At 42.3% G+C, this 22,649-nt stretch overlaps 1 protein-coding gene across 1 annotated transcript in view; it reads left to right on the top strand.

The window, feature by feature from the left end:
- The first annotated feature begins 4,059 nt into the window (after window positions 1–4,059).
- The window catches only part of LOC310966178 (14-3-3 protein beta/alpha-1-like), a 68,353-nt gene continuing 49,763 nt past the window's right edge, over window positions 4,060–22,649 (top strand). The window contains exons 1-3 of the mRNA XM_083940036.1: window positions 4,060–4,180; window positions 14,844–15,003; window positions 17,810–17,950. Of these exons, the coding sequence (XP_083796162.1) occupies window positions 14,851–15,003; window positions 17,810–17,950 (294 nt within the window). The 5' untranslated portion in view covers window positions 4,060–4,180; window positions 14,844–14,850. The remainder of the gene's footprint in view (window positions 4,181–14,843; window positions 15,004–17,809; window positions 17,951–22,649) is intronic.

The raw sequence follows: 22,649 nt of genomic DNA, 5'->3' as shown, positions 1-22,649 counted from the left end.
GTGTGTGTGTGTGTGTGTGTGTGTGTGTGTGTGTGTGTGTGTGTGTGAGAGAGACAAAGAGAAGAGGTGGGGGCTTGGACGCCTGCAGAGAAGGTGTGAACATTTAAGTTACACAAAGGCCCGCAATCTGGAGATCTCAGTTGTTATTCAGGTTATGACATAGTTACAATTGTATCTAGCCGTTCATACAGTCCTATAACATGTAGTAATGCCCAGTTGGTGATTAGTTACCAGTCCATGAGATGGGAGATGTTTTGCGTTGCTTGATGCCATCGGCTGGTTGAAGAAAGGTTCTTGTCTTAGTCGTTGCTTTTAGGCAAAAGAGGAAACAGATCGCTCTTTGCTGTGCTCAGTTGAGAATAACCGGTTGGTTAACCTTCACTGGTGATCCTGGGCCATAGGCCAGGTCCAGGGCCGAGGGGACAGCGGGCAGCTGGTCTCCTGGATCCGCAGGAGCGCGTCGAGTTGAGTGCGAAGGAAGAGAGGCCAAGAGAAAAGAGGAAGTGCAGGTTGTGTGCTACACTTTATATAGGCCCTGGTGATGTCATCGCCAGAGGTCAAGTCAGCCAATGAACAGTTTGGGGGTCCCTTGGAGAATCACACCTGGGTGTGATTTGTGGGGGAGAAGGCATGGCAGGCCTTTGTTTTATGGCCATGCCCTCAGAGACAAAGGCAGCCAGGCTTTGGGCCTAGTCGTCCCTTTTGCCTGAGCAGGCCGAGGCCTTCTCATAATAAAACTGAAAGTTCACGTTAATCCAGAAATGAACAATCATCTTTGGGTGCCGGTTGCACCTACATTTGTTTAGTACCATACCCTGTGTCCTTGTCTCCATTTGGGTCTGGTTCCATTGTGTTATTCCCCTGCACCGTTAATTACAGAAGGTTTGCAAATCTATGAATGACGTCACCGTAGCTCCGTCCATTAATTTATAAATTAATTGGTGTGAAGGTGCACGACAGAGAAAAAAAACAGGAGGAAAAAGAGAAGGCAAGAGAAACCCCAGCCTGAGAGCCGCCTTATTAATTATTTTGCTACATTTCTCCATCTGAGATCCAGGTTGTTTTTTGTTCTTGGGCCCAAGATACACAAATAACTGAACTGACATAAAAAACTGAAGGTCGAAAACAAAGATAAACTGATAACTGAATAAAACTGACATCATAAGGAAACTGAAAGTCGACAACCAGTAAACACTGAAGTGGTACCACATTTCTTTTCTTTTTTTCCTAAAATGTTTGGGGAAATTAAATACTTAATTTTTATTTTATTTATATATATTTTTTAAAATCCATTTGGGGTTGTTTAAATTAGTAATTTATATTTATTTTTCTTAAAGATCTTCCTACTTTAAAAAAAGGGGTAAAGGAAACTGAACAAGTTATTTACATAAAATATAATTTTCTGTTTCATAAGCCTGTGGTCTTGTGTGTTGTGTTGTGTGGGTTGGAGGTCATATTTATTCTCTCATAGAGCCTGCAATTGCCAATCTTCTTCCCAAACCTAGTAGATCAGTGCGTGTGAATCTGAGTTAACCTGTGATAATCCTGAACTGAATGGTCCTAGGTCTAAGATTTTTGATACAAGCCTAGATCCAGATTTTGTCGATATCATACTTAGGATCAGCAGTATAGCTCTCTTTTATAAAAGAGAGGGACACACGTCCAGGTTACACATGATACATGCACAATAATAATAATAAACTTATATGATGTATGACTTCTGGTTCAGTAAAATACAGTTATGAAGAGATTTTGCAATATACGTATGTCACATGCTTTCAGGTTTGTTCATTTGGTACCACACAAACATCATAGCAGTGTGGCCATACAAGACATTCCAGAGACTTTGGGGGCCGAGGACAAGGTAATATGGGATTGTTTAAACAAATACAATCAGTCTTCATCACAACTAAAATCTGATTATACATTTAAACTCACTCAATGCAGCAATTAAGGGAGTTTAGAAGAAGAATTACTTTATTTTTATCCCACACGGGGAAATTCAATTTTCACTCTTATTATCATACATTTTACACACACAGGCCCAAAATACACACATGCACAACCAGGACCTATACATGCAACTGAGGAGAGATGTTAGAGCGAGGGGGCTGCCAGTGACCAGCGCCCCAAGCAGTTGAGGGTTCAGTGCCTTGCTCAACAGCACCTCGGCAGTGCCCAGGAGATGAACTGGCACCTCTCCAGCCACCAGTCCACCCTCCATACATGGTCCACACAGGGACTTGAACTAGCGACCCTACGGTTCCCAGCCAAGTCACCTATGGACTGAGCTACTGCCAGTTTTCAATGACTCATTAATATGAATAATATTAGAAGGGTACTATTACAATGTATTTAATGATTTGTGCTCCTGCAGGGATCGGAGAAAAGATTAAAACGGTTTAAAGCCATAATAAAGAAAGTTTCTTCAACATTTTCAAAGAGCCTGAAAGCCTGTGATCACAGTGAACCAAGGGCAACTCCTTCTCCCCTGAACCTGACCTGATAAAATGACCCCTACTGTGCATAGTTAAGTGACACGGACCTGAGAGGCCGAATATGCCTATTTTTCAGAATCAGAAAAAACTTTATTGCCAACTATGTACTCAGATTTCATACTAAGATTGTGAATGATGTTTGTTCATAATGGATGCAAAATACAACATTATACCCAGAAAATTTACACTAGATTTTAAAGTTACACAAATGAAATTATGACAAAAAAAGAATGGCTCTATAAGTTACAAGTTGTCCTTTATAGTTTAGCATTTTACATTTAATTTAGACTATCAAGCTAAACTGACTAGATTTATTTTATTCTTTAACATCTGTGTTTCAGTGTTCATACAAAATGCCTATCTATTTTTTTTTGCTTACAGGTTTCATTGACTATTAATGTTTTCATCCACTAATTGTTTGTTTCCAGGTTTTATTGACCATTAATGTTTTAACCACTAATGATTTCTAGAAAAGGTACTAGCCTGTTGCAGAACTTTAGGTGTTCCATCTAAGGTGCCTTGATTCAGTGCAGCACTGCAGGATATGTTCTGTCCAAGTCCTGTGACTACCCTTCCTGTGAGAGAAGGCAGAGAAGGGCACTAAAGAGATGGGCACTACAAGTGCCCCAGGTTGAATCACCTTGTGAGGATCTGCTTCGCTAAGTCCACCCTGCATATGATGGAACTCTCCAGGGGTAATGAAACCCCTATCACCAGAACCTCAGAGTTGGGAAAAATGCAGAGAATGCTCTGTGGAGATCAAGTGGTGGTGTGTTTTCACTGTGGAGGCAAGGAGGCATCATTTCCTGATGTCATTCCAACAACCACAACCACAGTACCTCTCACTGGTTGTTGTGGCCATCCAATGTGCGTAGAGTGCATGGCTTGAAGACCACCCTTCCTGTCAACTGTTGTTCCTACATTATTAAAGTCACACATCAACGTCACCAAAACCTCTTTCTTACACCTCTGTGACATTTCACGCCTTCGCCCCACTCTCTCCTTTGCAGCCGCCAGAACACTAATCCATGCCTCATGTCATCACGTTTCTATTGTTGCATCCAGCAGAGTGAACTGTACAGTGTTGGACTGGCTGATAAATTTAATACTAATGTGTTATGTTTCTTTCCAGGGTACTAATTGTTGATTTGATTATGTTGGAGGTTAATCAGTTATACTACTTAAATGCAACAAATGGCTTGTTGAATTAAAAAAAAACTTAAAGGAAAGCATTTCCAACATTATTTTATTGAATACATTGAACGAAAAAGAAAATGCACCACAAATTAATTCGAGCCAAGTAGGCCTATGTATGTATTGTACAAATAAATCAATGATTGTTGATGGACTGCGTTTAAGGGTTTCACAGTAAAAAAAAAAATCTGTGTAACCCACACACAGCTATGTCAGCTGAACTCCAATACGACAGGAGCAGGAGACCGTTGTAATCCTGTAGCAGTTGCCATGGTCCTCGTGACGTCAAAGCCCCTCTCAAGGTGCTCAGGAAACCCCCTGGTGCGGTCGCCATGGATACTGGCGCGGGGTGGGTTTTTGGAGGAAGCGGAAATGTCAGAGCAGGCGGAAGTGGTACTGCCCTGAATACCCTGAGCAGCAAGCGGAGGACTGTCTCACAAACTCCCATCGTTCAGAGATAAAATCGGGATTCCTAGCACGCTCTAAATGTGAGTTCACTTGCATATCACTCGATTACTGTCTTGTGTACAGGGTTAGGACACTGTTTCGGGGGGGGGAACAGCAGCTCCAGCGGTGGCCCCTTTCCCTGCCTCTGCGGCGGAAGGTGCCTATTGTGGTTTTTGAGGCTGGGTGCGAGGATTTAGGCCGAGAACTATGGCTAAATAGCGAGACATAACAAGCAAAAAAACACCCATCATGAGGTTGCACCGTGGTCTTAATAATGTGCTGTATAATGTGCTGTATAATGTGCTGTAGATCGCTCATTCTTAAAGGCCCAGCAGGCTCCGCTCGATGCCATGCATGGTGTTTGGCCATTTTGACAGCTTTGCAGAGCCGTGTGCCCCAACCTCGTGAAAGCAGCGTTTTTAACCGCCAATACTAAAACACAGCCAGTACATGACACCACAAATAACGTAACGATAGTGGTGAGCTGCTGGCTGTACCCGACATTACGGTTAAATGGCCCCCTGTTATTTGCAGAACAGCGTAACTGACACCTATTAGCTTAGCTCAGTTATGGCGTAGTGATATGAAAGCTAACACACCCTGCCCTATTTCCCGGGAGTTTCCCCTTCAAATGCGATTTAAATTTCAACAGTGTTTCCCATGCACAGAACAATGTCTGACGCGGCGCCACACAATCAACACTGAGCGCCGCAAATTTATTCCGGATTTTTTAATTTTCTTCAACGCGCTTTTGAAATATTGTTACTTTTATTCATCTCCGCATAGCACTCTTTCTCCTTGTCATCCTCGCACACACACGCACGCACGCAGACGCGCACCTCACTGCAGCCTGTCTGCTGACGGTCTGCAGTGTGTGTGTGCGCGCGCACAGTTTTGCTCTAACTTCTGGTTGGTGCTGAAATCTGAGCTAGGGATGTAACGATGCATTTTGAGACATATTTTGAAATCGATTCAAATGTGTGACGTTTCGAATTGGTTGAGATGAAAAATAAATCAGATGCCACTATCTACTTTTGACTTTTTGTTGACGTCCGCAGTCAGTCTCTCAAGATGGCGCAGCCGCAGCACGACACGCTGGTCTGTTTTAATCGGAGGTTCTAACTCAGTTTTGTCTTTAGGAAATGAAATAAGTTGTGTATCTTCATCCATTTCCTGTCCTACGCGCTGTCAGTGACACAGGCTGGCAGCAGTGCGGAGCAAGTTATTACGTATCATTACGAATCATTTCAAGAATAGCCCAGTACGCTACGGAGGCGCATGCGTGAAAAGAGACGGAGGATGAACTCAGAGCATACAGCTGGAGCTGGTGATGGTCAGAGCAGAGAAGAAATAAACAGTTATGTTTTAGTAAATGTTTCATATTTCCTGACGCTGGTTTGTTTCTGTAAACGGTGCCTCTAATAGAATGGTATTCATCAGGTGTACGGGAGAACACAGGCCAAGCCTCAGTTTCTTTGTTTTTTAAATTGCATTATTGCTTTTGTTATTTAAACAAATACATATGTCCAGCTTAACTTTTACAAAGAAAAGGAGATGTGCACTGTTTTGCAGTTTATACCTCAGAAATAAGAATAGCCTGTATATTTTGGAGATTTTTTCAATTTTTGTGAAAAACATTCTATTGGAACCGAATCTATAGTGAGAAGAGTCAGTGTATTCTTCCATCCCTACTGATCATTCTCCTTAAATAACAGTGTGTGTAATAACAGGCTTGTGGTCTAGCTTCAGTATTGTTCTCGTTGTTATTGTTGTCAGGCACCTGGCCTGGTTAAAGATTATCGAAACAAACATGATAATAAAGCAAAAGAAAAGCTCTGTCATGTCCATCATGGTGCCAAAAAGATATTTCAGTCAAATAAAAAAGGATTTCTGCAGATCAAAGGGACTGGGTGGCTCTAATGTGTCCCACATAAATATATACAAGTATAGCCTAATAGATGTATTAATCACATAAATGTCAGCCCCATCACGCTACAAACTTTAAATGGGATTGTGATTATTAAGTTCCAAGAAACACGGAAGTTTGAAGACATATCTTTGCTATACCCACTGTCGTACCACACGTCGCATCCCGCTGAGAGCGACATCCAATTAGCAACCGGGTATATATCAGGGGGCAAAAGAGGGCCTGCTCTCTGATAGGGCCTCTTTCCACTCAGTGAAACGGCATCTTGAGTGACTCACATGCAAATTAGAGGTGTTTTTGGCGAGATAGACCCGCCTCATTCAGGGTAGTCGACACATAGTGGAAACGCACCTAAAGACAGACAACCATTCACACCTACAAGCAATTTAGAGTCATCAGTTAACCTAACACGTTCATGTCTTGGACTGTGGGAGGAAGCTGGAGAACCCAAAGAAAACCCACACAGATACGGGGAGAAAATGCAAACTCCACACAGAAGGGCCCCAGCGGGGATTCAAACCAGGAATCTTCTTAGACTTCTCTTTATCGATCCCTTTGGTATGAACTCCCGCAGCTTTTCAGCAGCTTACAAAAACACAAGGGTGGTATGAAAAAAAATACAGTATAGGATAACCAATAAACTCTTAGCTATATAAATACAGTATAACGTAAAACGAACAATAAACTCTTAGTCAAATATATATGAGGTAGATGAAAGAATACAGGTAAAATAAAATTCACGGACAATGAAATCAGATAAGTTAATCAAATATGTATGACAGTATATGAAAGAAATGAGCAGTAGGATTAAATTATTGCACTTAAGTGGTGGATAAAGTTATTGCACAAAAGAAGAAAAGTGTCCAGGTGTGTAGGAGTAGATTATTAATGTCACAGTGAGTGGCTCCCTCATCCTCTTAATTTCCTCCTCCCCCCGAGTGAGGAGTTGTAGAGGATGATTGCCTCAGGGGGCAAAGGAGTTCTTGAGCCTGTTGGTCCTATACTTGGGCAGGAGCTAGTGTTGCTTTCGTCAACGAAAATTATGACGAAATATTGTCGTCAACGGACCTTTATCACGTGACGAAAACTAGACGAGACGAAATGAAAATGCAGGGCATGTGACGATGACTAAGACTAAATATATAATGCAATTTCGTTGACGAATAAAAACGAGACGAAATGTGGTTTACAAAATAAAAACTATGCTAAAATGTCTCTTCATTTTCGTTGACGACTCGTTTAGTCACGTTGTTGTTATTATTATTATTATTTTGTAGTTTTTCTCCCAGTCTCGCGTCTGGACAACGTCACTTCCTCAATCCTCATACGCGGCATTATTTAGATTCTGAAGATGCCGCTGCTGTTGATTAGCGTTAACGACAACTAAAGAAAAATGAGGACAAATTGACACCAGCCGGGGGTCCTGTTTGGGAGTAAAAGAAGAAACACTTTCATCACATAGACGTGGAAAGGAAAACGGAATCTGTTATGGAAAAAGAAGGGGTGAAATGCAACCACAAAATCACTGGAAAAAAACCCCACCATGAATCTTAAGAGACACCTCAGGGCATCCCATAATGAACGAAGTCAAGACATTAAAGTAACAATACTCTCTGTTTTATTCAGCTCATGCGACATGATGTGCGTGTGCATTAAAGATATCTGCATGGGTTTGACTAAAAGAAAATGTTGGTTTCGTCAATACTACTAGGTACTTTTATTATGTTGATTAAATATAATTGCATTACTAGAAACAGACTAATATACAATTTTCTTTGACTAAAACTAGACTAGACTAAAAAGTATATAACCGTGACTAAAACTGATAAAGACTAAAATGACAGCTTGACACAAAGACTAGACTAAAAGTAAAACAGGCCGCCAAAAACAACACTAGCAGGAGCAGCCTTCCACTGAACAGGCTCCTCTGGGTGCTGATGACAGTGTGCAGGGGGTAGCTGGCGTTGTCCATAATGTCTAGCAGTTTGCACAGTGTCATCCTCTGTGCAGTCACCAGCGATTCCAGTTTCATGCCGACCACAGAGCCGGCCCGCCTGATCAGTTTATCCAGTCTGGAGGTGTCCTTCTTGGATATGCTGCCCAGCACACTACAATGTAGAAGAGGACACTGGTGACCACAGACTGGTAAAACATCCACAGCAGTTTGCTTCAGATGAAAGACCGCAGTCTCCTCAGGAAGTACAACCTGCTTTGTGTCTTCCTGTACAGGTGGCTGGTGTGTGTTGTCAGGTCCAGTTTATTGTCCAGCCACAGCCCAAGTCCACAGCCTCCACCTCAGCTCCCTCTAGCAGGAATGGTCGAGGTTTTGGTCTGGACCTCCCAAAATCAATGACCAGCTCCTTCGTCTTGGAGGTGTTAATCTGTAGGTGGTTAGTGTGGCACCAGAGAGCAAAGTCCCCCACCAGACTCCGATACTCCTCCTCTCTGTCACCCCTGATACATCCAGCGATGGCTGTGTCATCGGCGTACTTCTGTATGTGACACAGCTCCGAGTTGTAGCAGAAGTCCGAGGTGTACAGTGTGAAGAGAAGAGAGGCCAGCACTGTGCCCCGAAGAGCTCCAGTGCTGCTGACCACAGTGTCAGACGTGGTGTCCTTCAGCCTGACGTACTGTGGCCTGTCAGTGCGGTAGTCTCTGACCCAGTCCACCAGATAGGGGTCCACTCCCATCCTGTTCAGTTTGTCCTGAAGTATAGGGGGCTGGATGGTGTTAAAGGCACTGGAGAAGTCCAGGAAGAGAATCCTTGCTGTGCCGTTCCTTTATCAAGATGGAGTGGTCTCGGTGCAGCATGTAGAGGATGGCATCCTCCACACCAACACCTGGCTGGTACGCAAACTGCAGGTGGTCCTGGGCATGTTGTACCTGGGTTCTGAGAAGGCTGAGGAAGAGCCGCTCCGTCTTCATCAGGTGTGAAGTGAGTGCCACCTGTCGGAAGTCATTCAGCTCGCTTGGCCTGTTCTGCTTGGGAAACAGAACGATGCAGGATGTCTGCCAGAGGGTAGGCACTCTCCCTAGCTGCAAGCTAAGGTTGAAGATCCGTTGTAGTGGTTCCCCCAGCTCTGCAGCGCAGGTCTTCAGTAGTCCCGGACAAACTTTATCGGGGCCTGTTGCTTTCCTGGGCCGGAGCTTCCTCGGCTGTCTTCTGACCTGGTCTGTGGTGATGTGAGCCGGGGATTGTGTTGAGTTGGAGGAGGGGGGGGGGGGTGTAGAAAGGAGAGATGGCTGCAGTAAGGATGGGGTTGGGGCAAGGGCTGGTTAAACCTGGTGAAGAAGTCATTCAGCTCGTTCGCCCTCTCCATTGTCACCCCTGTAGCGCTTGTCTTTGTGTTGTGACCTGTGATGGTCCTCAACCTTTCTCCTATATCAGTCCTTAGCTTCCCTCACACAGTGTTGGCTTTCTGCTGTGCTGCGTTCATGGCATGCTCCTAAAGGCAGCCCTCTTCTTGTTGAGGACAGCCTTAACTTCCCGCGTTACCCATGGCTTATTAGTATAACAGTGGACAGTCTTGACAGGGGAGACCACGTCTGTACAGAAGTTCAGGTACTTCCTCAGACAATGTGTCAGCCCCTCTATGTCCTCACCGTGCGGGTTGATCAGCACATCCCAGACTGTGGTGTTGTAACAGTCTCTCAGGGCACTTTCCATCTCAGGGGACCAGCTCCTGATGGTGCGAGTTGTCACTGGCTGTTTTTGGACCAGGGGCGTATACAGTGGCTGTCGGTGAACCGGGTTGTGATCAGAGCACTGATGAAGTCCAAACCTACCTCCTACTAACGACTGTCGTTGGCACTTGGAGCACAAAGGGTTCCAGTGACATCATCGGCCTTGTGAAGGGTTAAATACCTGGATCTCCACACCAGTTAGTTGGACCAGTCCAAGCCTGGTCAGATGCGTACATGAACTGATGAAGCCTCTTGGATGAGAAGTGAAACGTTTTCCTAGACAAATAACCAAGTCCAGTTGCTTTTGACTGAAATTGCTTTGGGGATATAGCACTTTTAATCTCCTTCGATCTAGTCTAGTATACTGGGTTGCACCAGCATATTAATGGGCTCAATTGAGCAGCAGTATAGTAATCTTTTAAGCATGGGAGAGGGATCCCACCGTTGTTTTTGGCCAATTGTAAACTCTGATATCTGATTCTTGGCCACTGTCCCTGCCAAATGAACCTCGAAATGTGCTTGTCCCACTCCTGAAATTGTTGTTCAGATATATCTAGTGAAAGGGACTGAAATAGATACAGCAATTTTGGCAAAATAACCATTTTGACAGATTCCACAGGTGGCCCAAAGTTAAGAAATGGTATAAGATCCCATCTCCTTATGTCTTCCCTAATCTTTTTGTTCAGGTGGAGGCAGTTAAGTTAAAAACAACATAATCAAATCTATTGGAATATTTACCCCCAAATATCTAATTGAATCCGAATCCCATTTCAAGTTGTACTTATTTTTCACATTTATCGAGGGGCTGTAATTAAAACAGAGAATTTGTATTTTGGAACATTCAGCTTGTATTCCGAAAAGGATCCATATTGTTCCAAAAGTACAAATAACCGTGCCAAAGAATGGTCTGGGTTGGATAAATACACCAATACATCAGCAAATAACAAAATAATTTGCTCTCCTCCTTTCATTGCTATTCCTTTAATATTATCTTCCTGAATGATCCATTGGCTCAGGGGCTTAATAAAGATTGCGAACAAGAGAGGACTGATAGGACAGCCCTGTCTCGTTCCTCTTTATAATGAAATAGGATTGGATACCCAATTAATAGCCCCATTCATTTTAATTCTCGCCCTTGGGCTATCATAGAGTGCTTGTATTATTTTCACTATGAAATCCAAATTTGTCCAAAACTCTATACAAAAAAAGAACAATTTACACAATCAAAAGCTTTTTCTGCATCTAGCCCCACTAAAGCTGCTTCTAAATGATGTTCCCTTTATATAGTTAATTACGTGTAATGTCCTTCTGATACTATCTTGAGTTTGTCTTTCTCGAATGAAACCCGTTTGGTCAAGGCTAATAATTTGTGTTTACAATCCCTCTATATGTTTGGTAAGTATATGGGTAAATATTTTATAATCCTGGTTCAACATACTTACTGGCCTAAAATTACCGCACTCAGACTTATCCTTCCCCTCCTTCGAGATTAATGATATTACTGCCTCCCTCCAAGAGGGTGGTATACTTTTCTCTTAGAGAACCCAGTTAAAGATGGACTGCAACACAGGGACCAAAGAACCCTCCATGACCCTGTACCATTCAGAAGGGAACCGGTTTGGACCTGAAGCCTTATTTGATTTAAAATGTGTTTATGGCTGAATTCATTTCTTTCTCTGTTATCTTAGCTATGAGATTCTTACTCTGCTCACTATTCAGTTTGGGCATATTAATCTTCTCAATCTTCCATTTTCTCTCCATCAACTTGAGGTTGGGAGTATAAGTTTTTATAGTATTTTTTCAAAACAATCTTATTTCTTTTAACTTGTAGTGTATAGTATTAGTAATGGGATTTTATGAATTAAATTCTCTGCTTGTTGTTTTTTCAGCCTATAAGCTAATGGTTTACTAGCTTTTCACCCTCCTTCATAATATATCTGTTTTGTAAAAATTAACTTTTTTTTTTATGTCTTTTGTATAGATCTCATTTATTTCATTTTTATCTTAAGTAGCGCTCTAATTTTCTGATCATTTGTGTCTTTGTGACTTTGTTCCAACTGTTTTAATTCCCCTTCCAACTGAGCTAACTCTTTCTGACTTGCCCTCTTTAGGTGGGCACTGTATCCAATTACTATTCCTTGAAGCACAGTTTTACATGCATCCCATAAAATTGGAGGGGAAACCTCACCATTGTCGTTCTGTTCCAAGTATTCAGCAATATCCTTCTTGATTGGTTCCTTTCTGATTCATAACAAAAGTATTTAACCTCCATGTGGTATCTCTCCGATGCTGTTCAAGATTTAGTTTTAAATAAATAGGGCTATGGTCTGAAAGGGCCATGCTCCCCAGGTCGCAGCAGATCTTTAGCAAAAGTAAGAAAATAATCAATCCTCGAATATGCCAAATGTGGATTAGAAAAGAATGTGTAGGGGATTTAATTCTCTCCAGATATCAATTATCCCGATTTATTTCATTGCCAGATTAATTTTTTTGTTTATCGCTTTAGGTTGGGCTGTATGTGTATTTGAGGAGTCAAGGTTGGGATTGAATCTAATGTTTAGACCCCCCCCCCCCCCCACACACACAGATCAGAATCCCATGGGTCTCCGCTGTTATCAAATCAAATATCGTTTTAAAAAGCTTCCAGTGAGAATGAGGGGCAGCGTAAATATTCAAGAGTAACCAATGAGCCCTCTAAATTTTCCCTCACAAAAATAAATCTCCCCTCGGTTTCTTTCTTTTCAAAGACTGGCTCGAAATTGGTCTTGTGTCCAGCCGAATAAGATGAGTACTGATCTTTGAAACCCAATCGTTTTAATTTAGCATGTTCCGTATCTAAAAGGTGTTTCCTGTAGAAATGCCACCTGAACTCTATCTCTTTTTAACTTAGTTAATATCTTACTTCTCTTAATGGGATTGAAAAGGCCATTCACATTATCAGTTGCTATTTTAACTGCTTGCATTCAGTGTCCAATAAGGGGAGAAAAGATTAGACATAAACCCCGATTCACACCACCCTTAGTGTCCATAAGTAACAAGATAAATCACAGGTTACCCCACAGAAGCTGCAAAGAACCGCAGCAAAAAACAGCAACAGATACTGACGCAACACACATAACACAATAAGAACAAGAAAGGCTCCAACTGTGGGGTCTTAATATTGACCCTGGTGAAGTCCTGATGGTTAAAGGGCTCTGAGGTAAAGCCTCTCCTACTGTTAGGTGGCAGAGGGCCTACTTGCATGGCACTGTCTTTGTCCTGGCAGCATATAGAGAGAAAAAAAAGTCCAGGTGCTTAATGATCAACAACGGGAGACCCCTCTTTGCCATGTCCTCCGTTGCCTCCACCGCCGAGTCGTACACCACAGCATCCTCCTGATAGAAAACTCTGAACCTGGCCGGGCACGGCGTCTAAAGCTTCTCCTTCAGGACCGCTTTCGCTTCAGCATATTCTCTTCGCTTTCTTGAGACATCAGACGCGTAGTCGTGATCCAGATTGACTCGTTTTCTGAGGTGTTCAAATCCTCGCTTTTGCCTGGCCGTTCTCAGCAGCTCTTCTTTCATCCTGTAGTTTGACATCTTGACAACGATAAACCCCAGGCGGCTCCAGACCCTCCCGCAGCAAGCGCTCCACATACACCACCATCAACGGGGAATTCTCCTCCACTCCCTCTTTAACTACGTGAATTCTGATATATTCTTGTCTGGAGCGGCCCTCTAAATTTGTCAGCTTAGCGTCCAGATGTACCTGAAGCAGGTCCTGAATGGTATCCTCTGCCACTTGTAGCCGTGTTTCAGTTGCATCAATTCTTCTCTCCGTCTCTACTATCCTAGCACTGGTTTTGTTCATTTCCTCCTGAATCGCTTTCAGCTGCTGGCTGTTTTCTTCTCTGAACTCTCTCAGTTCTTTCAGTATTAGGCCCAGGTCCCCGCTCTCTTTTTGACCCACTTCGGGGTGCATCTGCGTGTCGTCGTCATCCTTCATTACGGTGCTAGGCGTGGAAGCTTGGCTAGCTCCGTCGCCATCGAAGAACTCTGTCTGCATTGACTTTTTGTTTTTCCTTATAGGCATTCTCAAGGCCCACTAACTGTAATCAAACTTTAAACTATTCTTTTTTTAGATATCCGGGTTGCAGTTTTGACTCGCATTATCAGGGGTAGTTCTCTAAGCTGACATGGCCTGGCTCGTCAAACCGGAAGCTCCCGAAAAGTGGAGCTTTTTGACCATTATACTTAAGCCAGGCACTGCACATCAGTGTGAGCCCTGCGGGGTGGCGCATCGTGCTGTGGGGATGCTGCTTGTGAAGGTAGAGACATGGACATGACTGCAATAAAACTAATTTTCAATTTCAAATGTTTACAACTCTCACTTCCGCTCTCTCAAATCGAGTTCTCGTCAGTGCTGTGAACGCCCATGTGTCTTCTCTCATGAATAAACATGGTGCATGGTGTACAGGCTTCATGGAGGTAGGCTGGCTAACTCAATCATAGATAGCAACTGCTAACGTGATTTAGCGTATGCCTAGCTTGAAGCGTGTGCCTGTGATATTGTAACATGCGGGGAGGGGGGGATCTGTATTGAGTGCACGAACTGTGCCTGAGAGTCCGCTCTGCGCTGAGTGGACAGGATGATAGGGGCACTGTGGATTTTAAACAACAAAAGAAAGCCAAACCACAGGCCATTTATCCTTCGCGGAATTACATCAATGATGTCATTATTTGCTGTTTTATTTTACTTATTACTTTTTTTTTAATGTTATATTAGGATGAGTAATTAACAATTGTCTAACCAGTATTAGTGATTGATTATGAAACAGCTATGCATCTTTACACGTTTCATCTTCTAGGCCAATATTTTGGCTATTCCCCTCTAATAGTTTTACCTGTCCCTTAATTCCTTCCTCTTCTTAACCTCGCTCTACTTATACCGTTGTTTCTCAGATCTTGCTTGCCCCTATTTCTCACACTGGTCCTTCTTGTTGCCTCTTTCCCAGTCTCTGTCTCTTTTGCCTTTTCCTTCTTGTAAAAGGAGAGCCTCAGTGCAGAAGTTCACCCCCTAACTTCTCTTTCTGTTCCCTGTACTCCTCCTTGCAGCCTAAAAATGGATAGGAACGACCTGGTGCAGAAAGCCAAGCTGGCAGAGCAGGCCGAGCGCTACGACGACATGGCGGCTGCCATGAAGTCCGTGACGGAGCAGGGCCAGGAGCTGAGCAGCGAGGAGCGTAACCTGCTCTCTGTTGCCTATAAGAACGTGGTATGGCACCCATCTAATGGCTCAAGCATGTTTTATATAAATTTCTTCCAAGTCTCTATATGCTCAGGATGATACTGTACTTAAAATAGATTGACCTTAGACAAAAACATAGATTGTGCAAGAACTATTCAGTTTCATCATTTTTAAAGGTTTAATATTGAGAATGTGCCTTCTAGTGTCTCAAGATCGTAGTCGCAACAACAAACAATTTGGGCGTGCGTTTTAATGCCGTTGAACTCCTTTTTTTTCAGTCCATGGAGTGAATGCTTGGCCTTGACCCTTGTTTTTGCCCATGTCTGGTCACTCAGCTGCTGGGACAAATAACGCCCCCTTCACTGAGGCTCCAAAGGGATTGGCAAACTCCATTTCACCCAGTGCCAGCCTACAGTAGCTGTCTGTTTGGCAAAAATTAAAATTTCAAAATTCAACTTGAGTAATGAATAGTTGTTGTTCTATCAATGATAAATAGAAACAGGAGCAGCAGCAGACAGATTGATCTTGAGAGGAGGTTGACCCTTGACTACTCCTTGCCTTAAAAAGGGGCAATCAGTGGTTAAAGTGATGTGAAAGTTCACTCAGCGGTTCCACTTCCACTTTGCACTGCAACATAGCCTGCTGATAGATTAAGTGATAATTCTGCTCCATTTTTCAGCTCTACCACACATATTGTTAGTTTTGTACTGCAATATGAATATGACCAATATATTGTCACACTCTCAAACACCTATGGTGCATTTCAACATGATTATCTAACTTTACGGAAGCTCAGAACATCTCCCTCTGCAGTTACGGCCTCTTCTTCTTTCTCAAATTTGTCTCAGGAAACATTTCTGTGGTGGTTTGGGGCAACTGGACATAATGGCCCTCATTTATCAAACCAACGTACGGCAGAAAAACGTGCGTACGACCATTTCCAGGCAAACTTCGGCATTTATCAATTTGGACTTGAGCGTCAGCTATGATCAAATCTCACGTCAGGTCTGAGATTGTGTACGCAAATTTGAGCCTGTTGATTTGCGGTGCAGCACAGCAAAATCTGGCTGAAAATAATGAACAAACCTCAGCTGTCATTGATATAAGCAGTCACACATTAAGAACAGATCCAAACGGATTCTTAAAACGAATAAAAAAAATAAAAATTGTGGTTGGAGCAATTGATTGTACTCATGTGCGTCTGAAGGCACCATCCATGAATGATTACGCATTCATCAATCGCAAAAACTACCACTCGATAAATGTACAGGTGATTTGTGATGCCAAGCTATCGCTTTTGAACGTGGCGGCCAGGTCGGCTCCAGCCCCCCGCGACCCCGACAGGGACAAGCGGTTGAAGATGAATGAATGAATGAATGAATGAATGAATGAATGAATGAATGAATGAATGAATGTGTTGGCGCACTGCAGAGCCAAAGTCATCTCCTCGGTAAGTGGCTACCCTCGATAAATTGCATTAAATCAAACAAGGTATCAGATGATTACAATTTGGGTATGGTTCTTCTAGGTGACAAAGGTTATCCTCTAAGGGAATACCTAATAACCCCGCTGGCAAACCCCGCTACAGAGCAGGAGCGCAGGTTCAACAGTGCGCACACAAGCACACGGGTCACAGTGGAGCGCTGCTTCGGGTTGACTGCCTCCGTTATTCTTTTCCATACAGCGTTTTTATGGGCCCCTTTTATTCCACTCTTAAGACTGCCAAAAAACACATCTTTATTTTGCTCCATCTCGGATGTCAGGATGCCGATCTCTGTGTCGGAAAAGTTTATTTTCTTACCAGTGTTTCGTCTCTCCGTGTTTGACCTCAGTGGGCGAGGCCTCCGAACCAGGAATATTTAAGGGCGTAACATGTTAATGACGATCGAATTCAGCCGCCGCATTTATCAAGGTCCGCTCATTCGTACGATGAGATTGGTCAGATACGAATGTTTCATAAATCACACGTGTGTCCTGTCGTAGGACCAATTCTCCGCTCAGATCTGCGCCCGTTTTCAGGCAAGATTGATAAATGAGGGCCACTGTGCAGGCTGCAACGTTCGACTGTACACTGCTGTTTATCCTGTTTTGGCTCATGACTTGATAAAATGCCAGTTTTGTAAGCAGTTGTACTCTTTTTAATATGTTCCGCTTTCAAAGGAGTAGCATTTTTGTAACACATGTTGCAAAACATTTTGACCCTGATGTTTATTTAAAGCATCAAGTGACAGTTAAATACTCACATTTAGCCTATTTTCTATGTGTAGTGTTGCTGCACTTCTGTATTTTGTGTTTATTTTTTTCATGAAGATTTTATAGTCTATAAGTATAAAAGCACAAATTACGTAAGAGCAGCCTCAGGTTTTCCAGAACTGCTGCTCTATTTATTATTGAGGTTTACCTGTTTTTTTTATTTATTTATTTTTTTTTCCCTTACCACAGTTCCGGTCAGTACATTTTTATGTTGCATATTTCAATACTAGCTGTAACCCAACCAGGAAGATTGTGAAAGTCACTCTGTGGGTATGTTTAGTTTTGACATAGGGAATAGAATAAGCCACACTTTTCTCACATGATGGGCAAGCAAACGATCATGCACGAAATGTTCTAATGCTAGGATGAGCAATTTAGGGGCCAATTTAGTTGGAGATCATCTTGAACAACAAGCTCCTTAATGTTTTAAAATTTACATTTCAGTATGATGGTTTTATGAGGACACCGCTGCATTTCTTTAAAATTGTTTAATGTTGTTGTGCTTATGCATTAATGTGTCTAAGATGGTGTCTCTCTACATTGGTTTATTGGTTGACAATGTAGTTTTTGTTGTCGTTAGGTGGGGGCCCGTCGTTCATCCTGGCGCGTCATCTCCAGCATCGAGCAGAAGACTGAGGGGAACGAGAAGAAACAGCAGATGGCCTGCGAGTACCGGATCAAGATCGAGGCTGAACTCCAAGAAATCTGCCACGACGTGCTGGTATGGAGAAGGATAGGGAAAGGGCAAGCAGGGAGGGAGGGGATGTGAAGATGAAAAGAAAGAGAGAGAGAAACAGAGAGGACTAGATTGATGATGGGCAGTGAAGGAGTGGTACAGAAGATATAGCAGTGGAGGAAGAGAGAAAAAAGCCTGGCTGAGGGAAGAATACCAGTCACATGAGTTTACTCCTGGAGACAGCAATAGTGTTGCCACCAGCAGCACTGGCAGCTGTTAAGAGTTGTCAAACAAAGCTTTCATTTTCCTCTATTTTCTGTCTTGCTCGCCCCAGGGTTACTTTAGCATCTTTACTTGTTTTTTTTTTTTGCTGCAGAGGCAAAAGAGTGCTTGACTGGAAAAGCAACACTGCAAGCAAGTCATGTGAAGTCACTCACAGTTGGTGTTTGTGTGTGGGCGCAGAGGGGGAGGTGGACTGCCTGTATGTAGATTTTTATTTTTTTAAATAATTATATTTTATGCACCTTTTGTTACTACTGCAGCATCTGTGAGCTGAGTTAATCGGGCTGTAGGGCTGAAACAATTAACCGAGTAACTCTATTTGTTTAATTTCTATCTCACGCATTATGCTGCCTGTTCAGAGCAGGGATCATTGTTGCACACGGACAACAATGATCCGGATGCAGTGGCGTGCATCCGCAAAAGTCAGAGGATAAGTTTGTGATCATTTCACATTTAAAAAAGAAGCCAAAACGATGCAATGTGTCCACTGTTAACTAGAACTGTTCTACCACAACAGCACAACATAAATGATACAGCATCTCAGCTGAAAGCAGCCCATTGTTAACGCCACTTCACCAAGCGCCACTGTTCAGTTTAAGGAGGTTTGTTGCTGTAGTGACGGATAATAGGAAGAGAGTGCGTAACGTTGGCTGTTCTCGTGAATGCCTCTATGTTTAGTTTTTCATCGCAATGTTAAACAAAACTATAAAGACTGATCAGGAAGGTATCATGTTTGAGTGTGTCAGTGGCGTTTTGTACGTTGCTTGTTGTTGCGGTAAACAAGGAGAGCGAGTTGCTCTTCCTGATGATTTCTATCTCTAAAGACAAATAGATTCATTTAGAAAAAGAATAAAAGCTGTTTCAGTAAACACCTGTGTCACGTAAAATTTTATGCACCACTTTGAATTGTATGAATAGTAACTTATATAGTAATATATGGTAAATTGCGAGTGTATTGCCAACACACCCTCTGTTTGGTTACCACACCAAATAGGCCTTCCCCAGACATAATATATTTTTTTGTAAAATAACACAAATTATAATACATTTTTGTGCAAAATTGTATTTATACATATATATAAACTTTTATCTGATTAATCGATGGAATGATCAGTAGAATACTCAATTACAAAAAGATTTGATAGCTTCAGCCCTATCCTGCTGCATTAAGAAAGACAAAGCAGGTTGCGGGAGTGTTGCTACAGGTATGAGGTGAGAGGAGATGAAATGCAACCCAGAAAGTCCAGTTTGAGTGATGCATCCATCAGTTTGAAGTGGCAATACATTGCCAAGTAGCGATGCACCTATCAGTTGTACCAATTTCTTTCTTTCACACAAAAAAAACTGCTTCAAAAGCCCCTTTAACAGTGCCACAACTAATATTACATATTCAATGACAATCAATTTTCAATTTTGTGAAACCTCAATGAAATGTAAATGTAGAAGCCAGTAGAAACGCAATACAATATAAATATATTGTCTCTTAACACGGCTTTTATCGAGTTTTAAATCGGAAAGGTGTAGCCTCTATACTTTAAATATACAGTGCCTATAGAAAGGCATGATAGCCTTTTGAAATAGTCACTTTTTTTGTTTTACAGCCTGAAATACATAAATATATTTTTCCAGTGTGATTTATGCATTTTGCCTTAAACATTCAAGTGAATTATTGATTTTTTTTTAATTTCTGATAATGACTAAAAAAAATTAAGAACTAGAATAGCAGGGTTGGAAAAGTGATGAGCCCCCAGGTTTAATCCTTTGTGGAGGCAACTTTTGCTTTAATTACAGCCATCAGTCTGTTTGGATCTGTCTCTACCAGCTTTGTGCACCTAGATTGGAAATATTTCCCCATTTACCTTCGGAACTGTTTGAGTTCAGTCAGATACTGTGGTGAGCGGTGATGTTCTGTAGGTTTCAGGTCAGGGCTCTGGGCCACTCTAGGACATTCACCTTCCTGTCCTTTAGCCACTCTGTTGTTTTTATGGAGGTGTGTTTTGGGTCGTTGTCATGCTGGAAGGTGAACCACCTGCCCATTTTCAAGTGTCTAACAGAGGGCTGCAGGTTTTCCTCAAGAATTTGGGTGGACTTGGCAGCATCCATTTTCCCATCAATCCTGACCAGTTTTCCAGTCCCTGCTGAAGAGAAACAAGCCCACAACATGATGCTGCCACCACCATGCTTCACTAGAGGTATGGTGTGTTTTGGTTGGTGTGCTGTGTTTAGTTTATGCCAAACTGTCAAAATATTTCAGTTGCCTTGACAAAAACAACACATGGAGACTTCCTGATATTCTTTTACAAGAACAAACAGTTTTCATCAAATCAGAGACGAGACACTTTTTACGTATCTGACAAGGGGAGAGCAGAGGTAATGGCACGCCACTAGTCCGTTCCTCACAAACCTCTCCAACTCTCCATTCTTCTCTGTGTCCTTTTATTTGAAGTTTGCATGCATAATCATAAGTCCATGAATAATAATTAACCAGTTACATACAGTATATTCCACATCACGCAAGGTCACTCATGAATAATAATGAACTAGTTACACACAAAGTATATCTTATCTTCACAAGGTCGCAGTTGGTTTTTGCTAATTCAGCATTTTCTTTTACAGGGAGTGAACGTCTTATCAGCCTTTCCTCCAGATGGGTCAAATATAATTGGTTCACATACCAAACTTAGTGAAGAAATTACTTTTTCGATTACATGCATGAAAACAAACATTTCTGATAATATTTTATACATTTCTTTAACATTTCCCTCCTGTTTATCAGAAATGTTATAATTCATTCTCATATCAGACACATACCATTCTCTTGGCAGAGCTTTCAGTACAGTCGTCAGGTTCGAAAACAACAGAGGTAATCAGTTTGGACAACATATTTTATGTCAGCCAGTGCACACTCCTCACAGCCATCACAGTATAAGTGTGTGTCTACTGTGGTGGATCTTTTGTTATGTGCATGTGTAGTTATCAGGCCTCTCCTGTTGATATAACAGAGCCTCAGCCGTGGTTCTGCTTATCACTTTGGACATCAGGGATTGTAGACAAGGCACGATGCACGTGATGAATACACAGCATAGGAGGAGAATCACAGTTATGGGTGTCAGAAACTTCAGCAGAATCTCACACCAGGCCCCTCCAGTAAGCCATGCCCTTCCCTGCCAATGAGGTTACGATAATAATCACCTCTAGGATGTCGTATGCGGAGTGTGTATGGCTCAACAATAGGTGTCCATATGCTATGATTACGGAACAAGTGTTTGCATGTCGTCAATGATTTATTGAGAACCTGAAGTGACCAAGTACCTTCTGCTGTGAGAATAATGTAATCACTACAGTATATCAAAGTCTTACCATGACCCTGCTTGTTGTCTTGATAACATTTCCTACGTAATCTGAGATTTACAGACCTCGTCATACCAGTACCGTTACGGAGAAGAAATGAATCGTCACAGTCATCAATCACAGTTTTTACCATTGGAACCATTTCTTCATCCTTTGAGTCTTGAGGTGTTGTCCACATCCACGGGGCGAAGGCAGCAAAAATCATCAGTGCGACCATCGTTGCACCTGCAGTGCTGGAGGCTAGCCATCTTTCATGGTATTTTGGCATGGTTTCACACTTATGCTCTCGTTCCACTAACCTGAGAGGATCGTTGATTTCTTCACTGACGTTGAGACGAATGGACCTAGGCGTTTCCAAACCCCTTTGTAGTCAGACTTCCCCTACTCAGCGGTTGGAACGAGATCACTAAGAGTCCTCACTTTGCAATGTGAGAGATGTATCCAGCTGGACCTCTCAGCGATCTTTACAGCAGTGGGTATGGAGAGAATAACTTGGAATTGCCCCTCCCACCTTGGACTGGACCAGCACTTCCGCTTTATCACCTTCATGAACACGTGGTCACCAGGCGTCACAGTTTTGTCCTTCTGGGGGCATATAGGAAAATCAGGCAGATTATTGGTTTCTTTACATTTTCTATGGCTCAGCGCCTGTCTCATATAGTCTGCCAATGTTTTCTCAGAGTCAGGCTCATCTTTTATTTTTAAATGTAAGTCAGGTAAATAATATGGTCTACCATACAGTGTTTCAAAAGGAGTCAATTTACATCCGCCTGTAGGCATAATGTGTAAACTTAGTTGTACTAAATCAACACATTCAGGCCATGGTCTTCCAGTTTCGTTCATGCATTTGGTTAGCTTATTTTTAATTGTGCCATTGAATCTCTCAACAAGTCCAGCTGAGGCCGGGTGATAAGCACTATGGTATTTCAAGTCTATTTTTAGGTTTTTTCCTATTTTATTTATTGTGTCGTTTACAAAATGTGAGCCATTATCTGATCGTATTCTTTTTGGTATCCCAAAGGTTGGGACTATTCTTTTACATATAGCTTTCGCTACTGTGATGGCATCAGGGTTAGCGCATGGAAACATTTCTACCCATTTGGAAAAGGCA

Source organism: Echiichthys vipera, assembly GCF_963691815.1.
Source record: "Echiichthys vipera genome assembly, chromosome: Y".
Taxonomy (NCBI): domain Eukaryota; kingdom Metazoa; phylum Chordata; class Actinopteri; order Perciformes; family Trachinidae; genus Echiichthys; species Echiichthys vipera.
The sequence above is the reverse complement of the archived record's forward strand: the minus strand, read 5'-3'. Positions and strand labels throughout refer to the sequence as shown.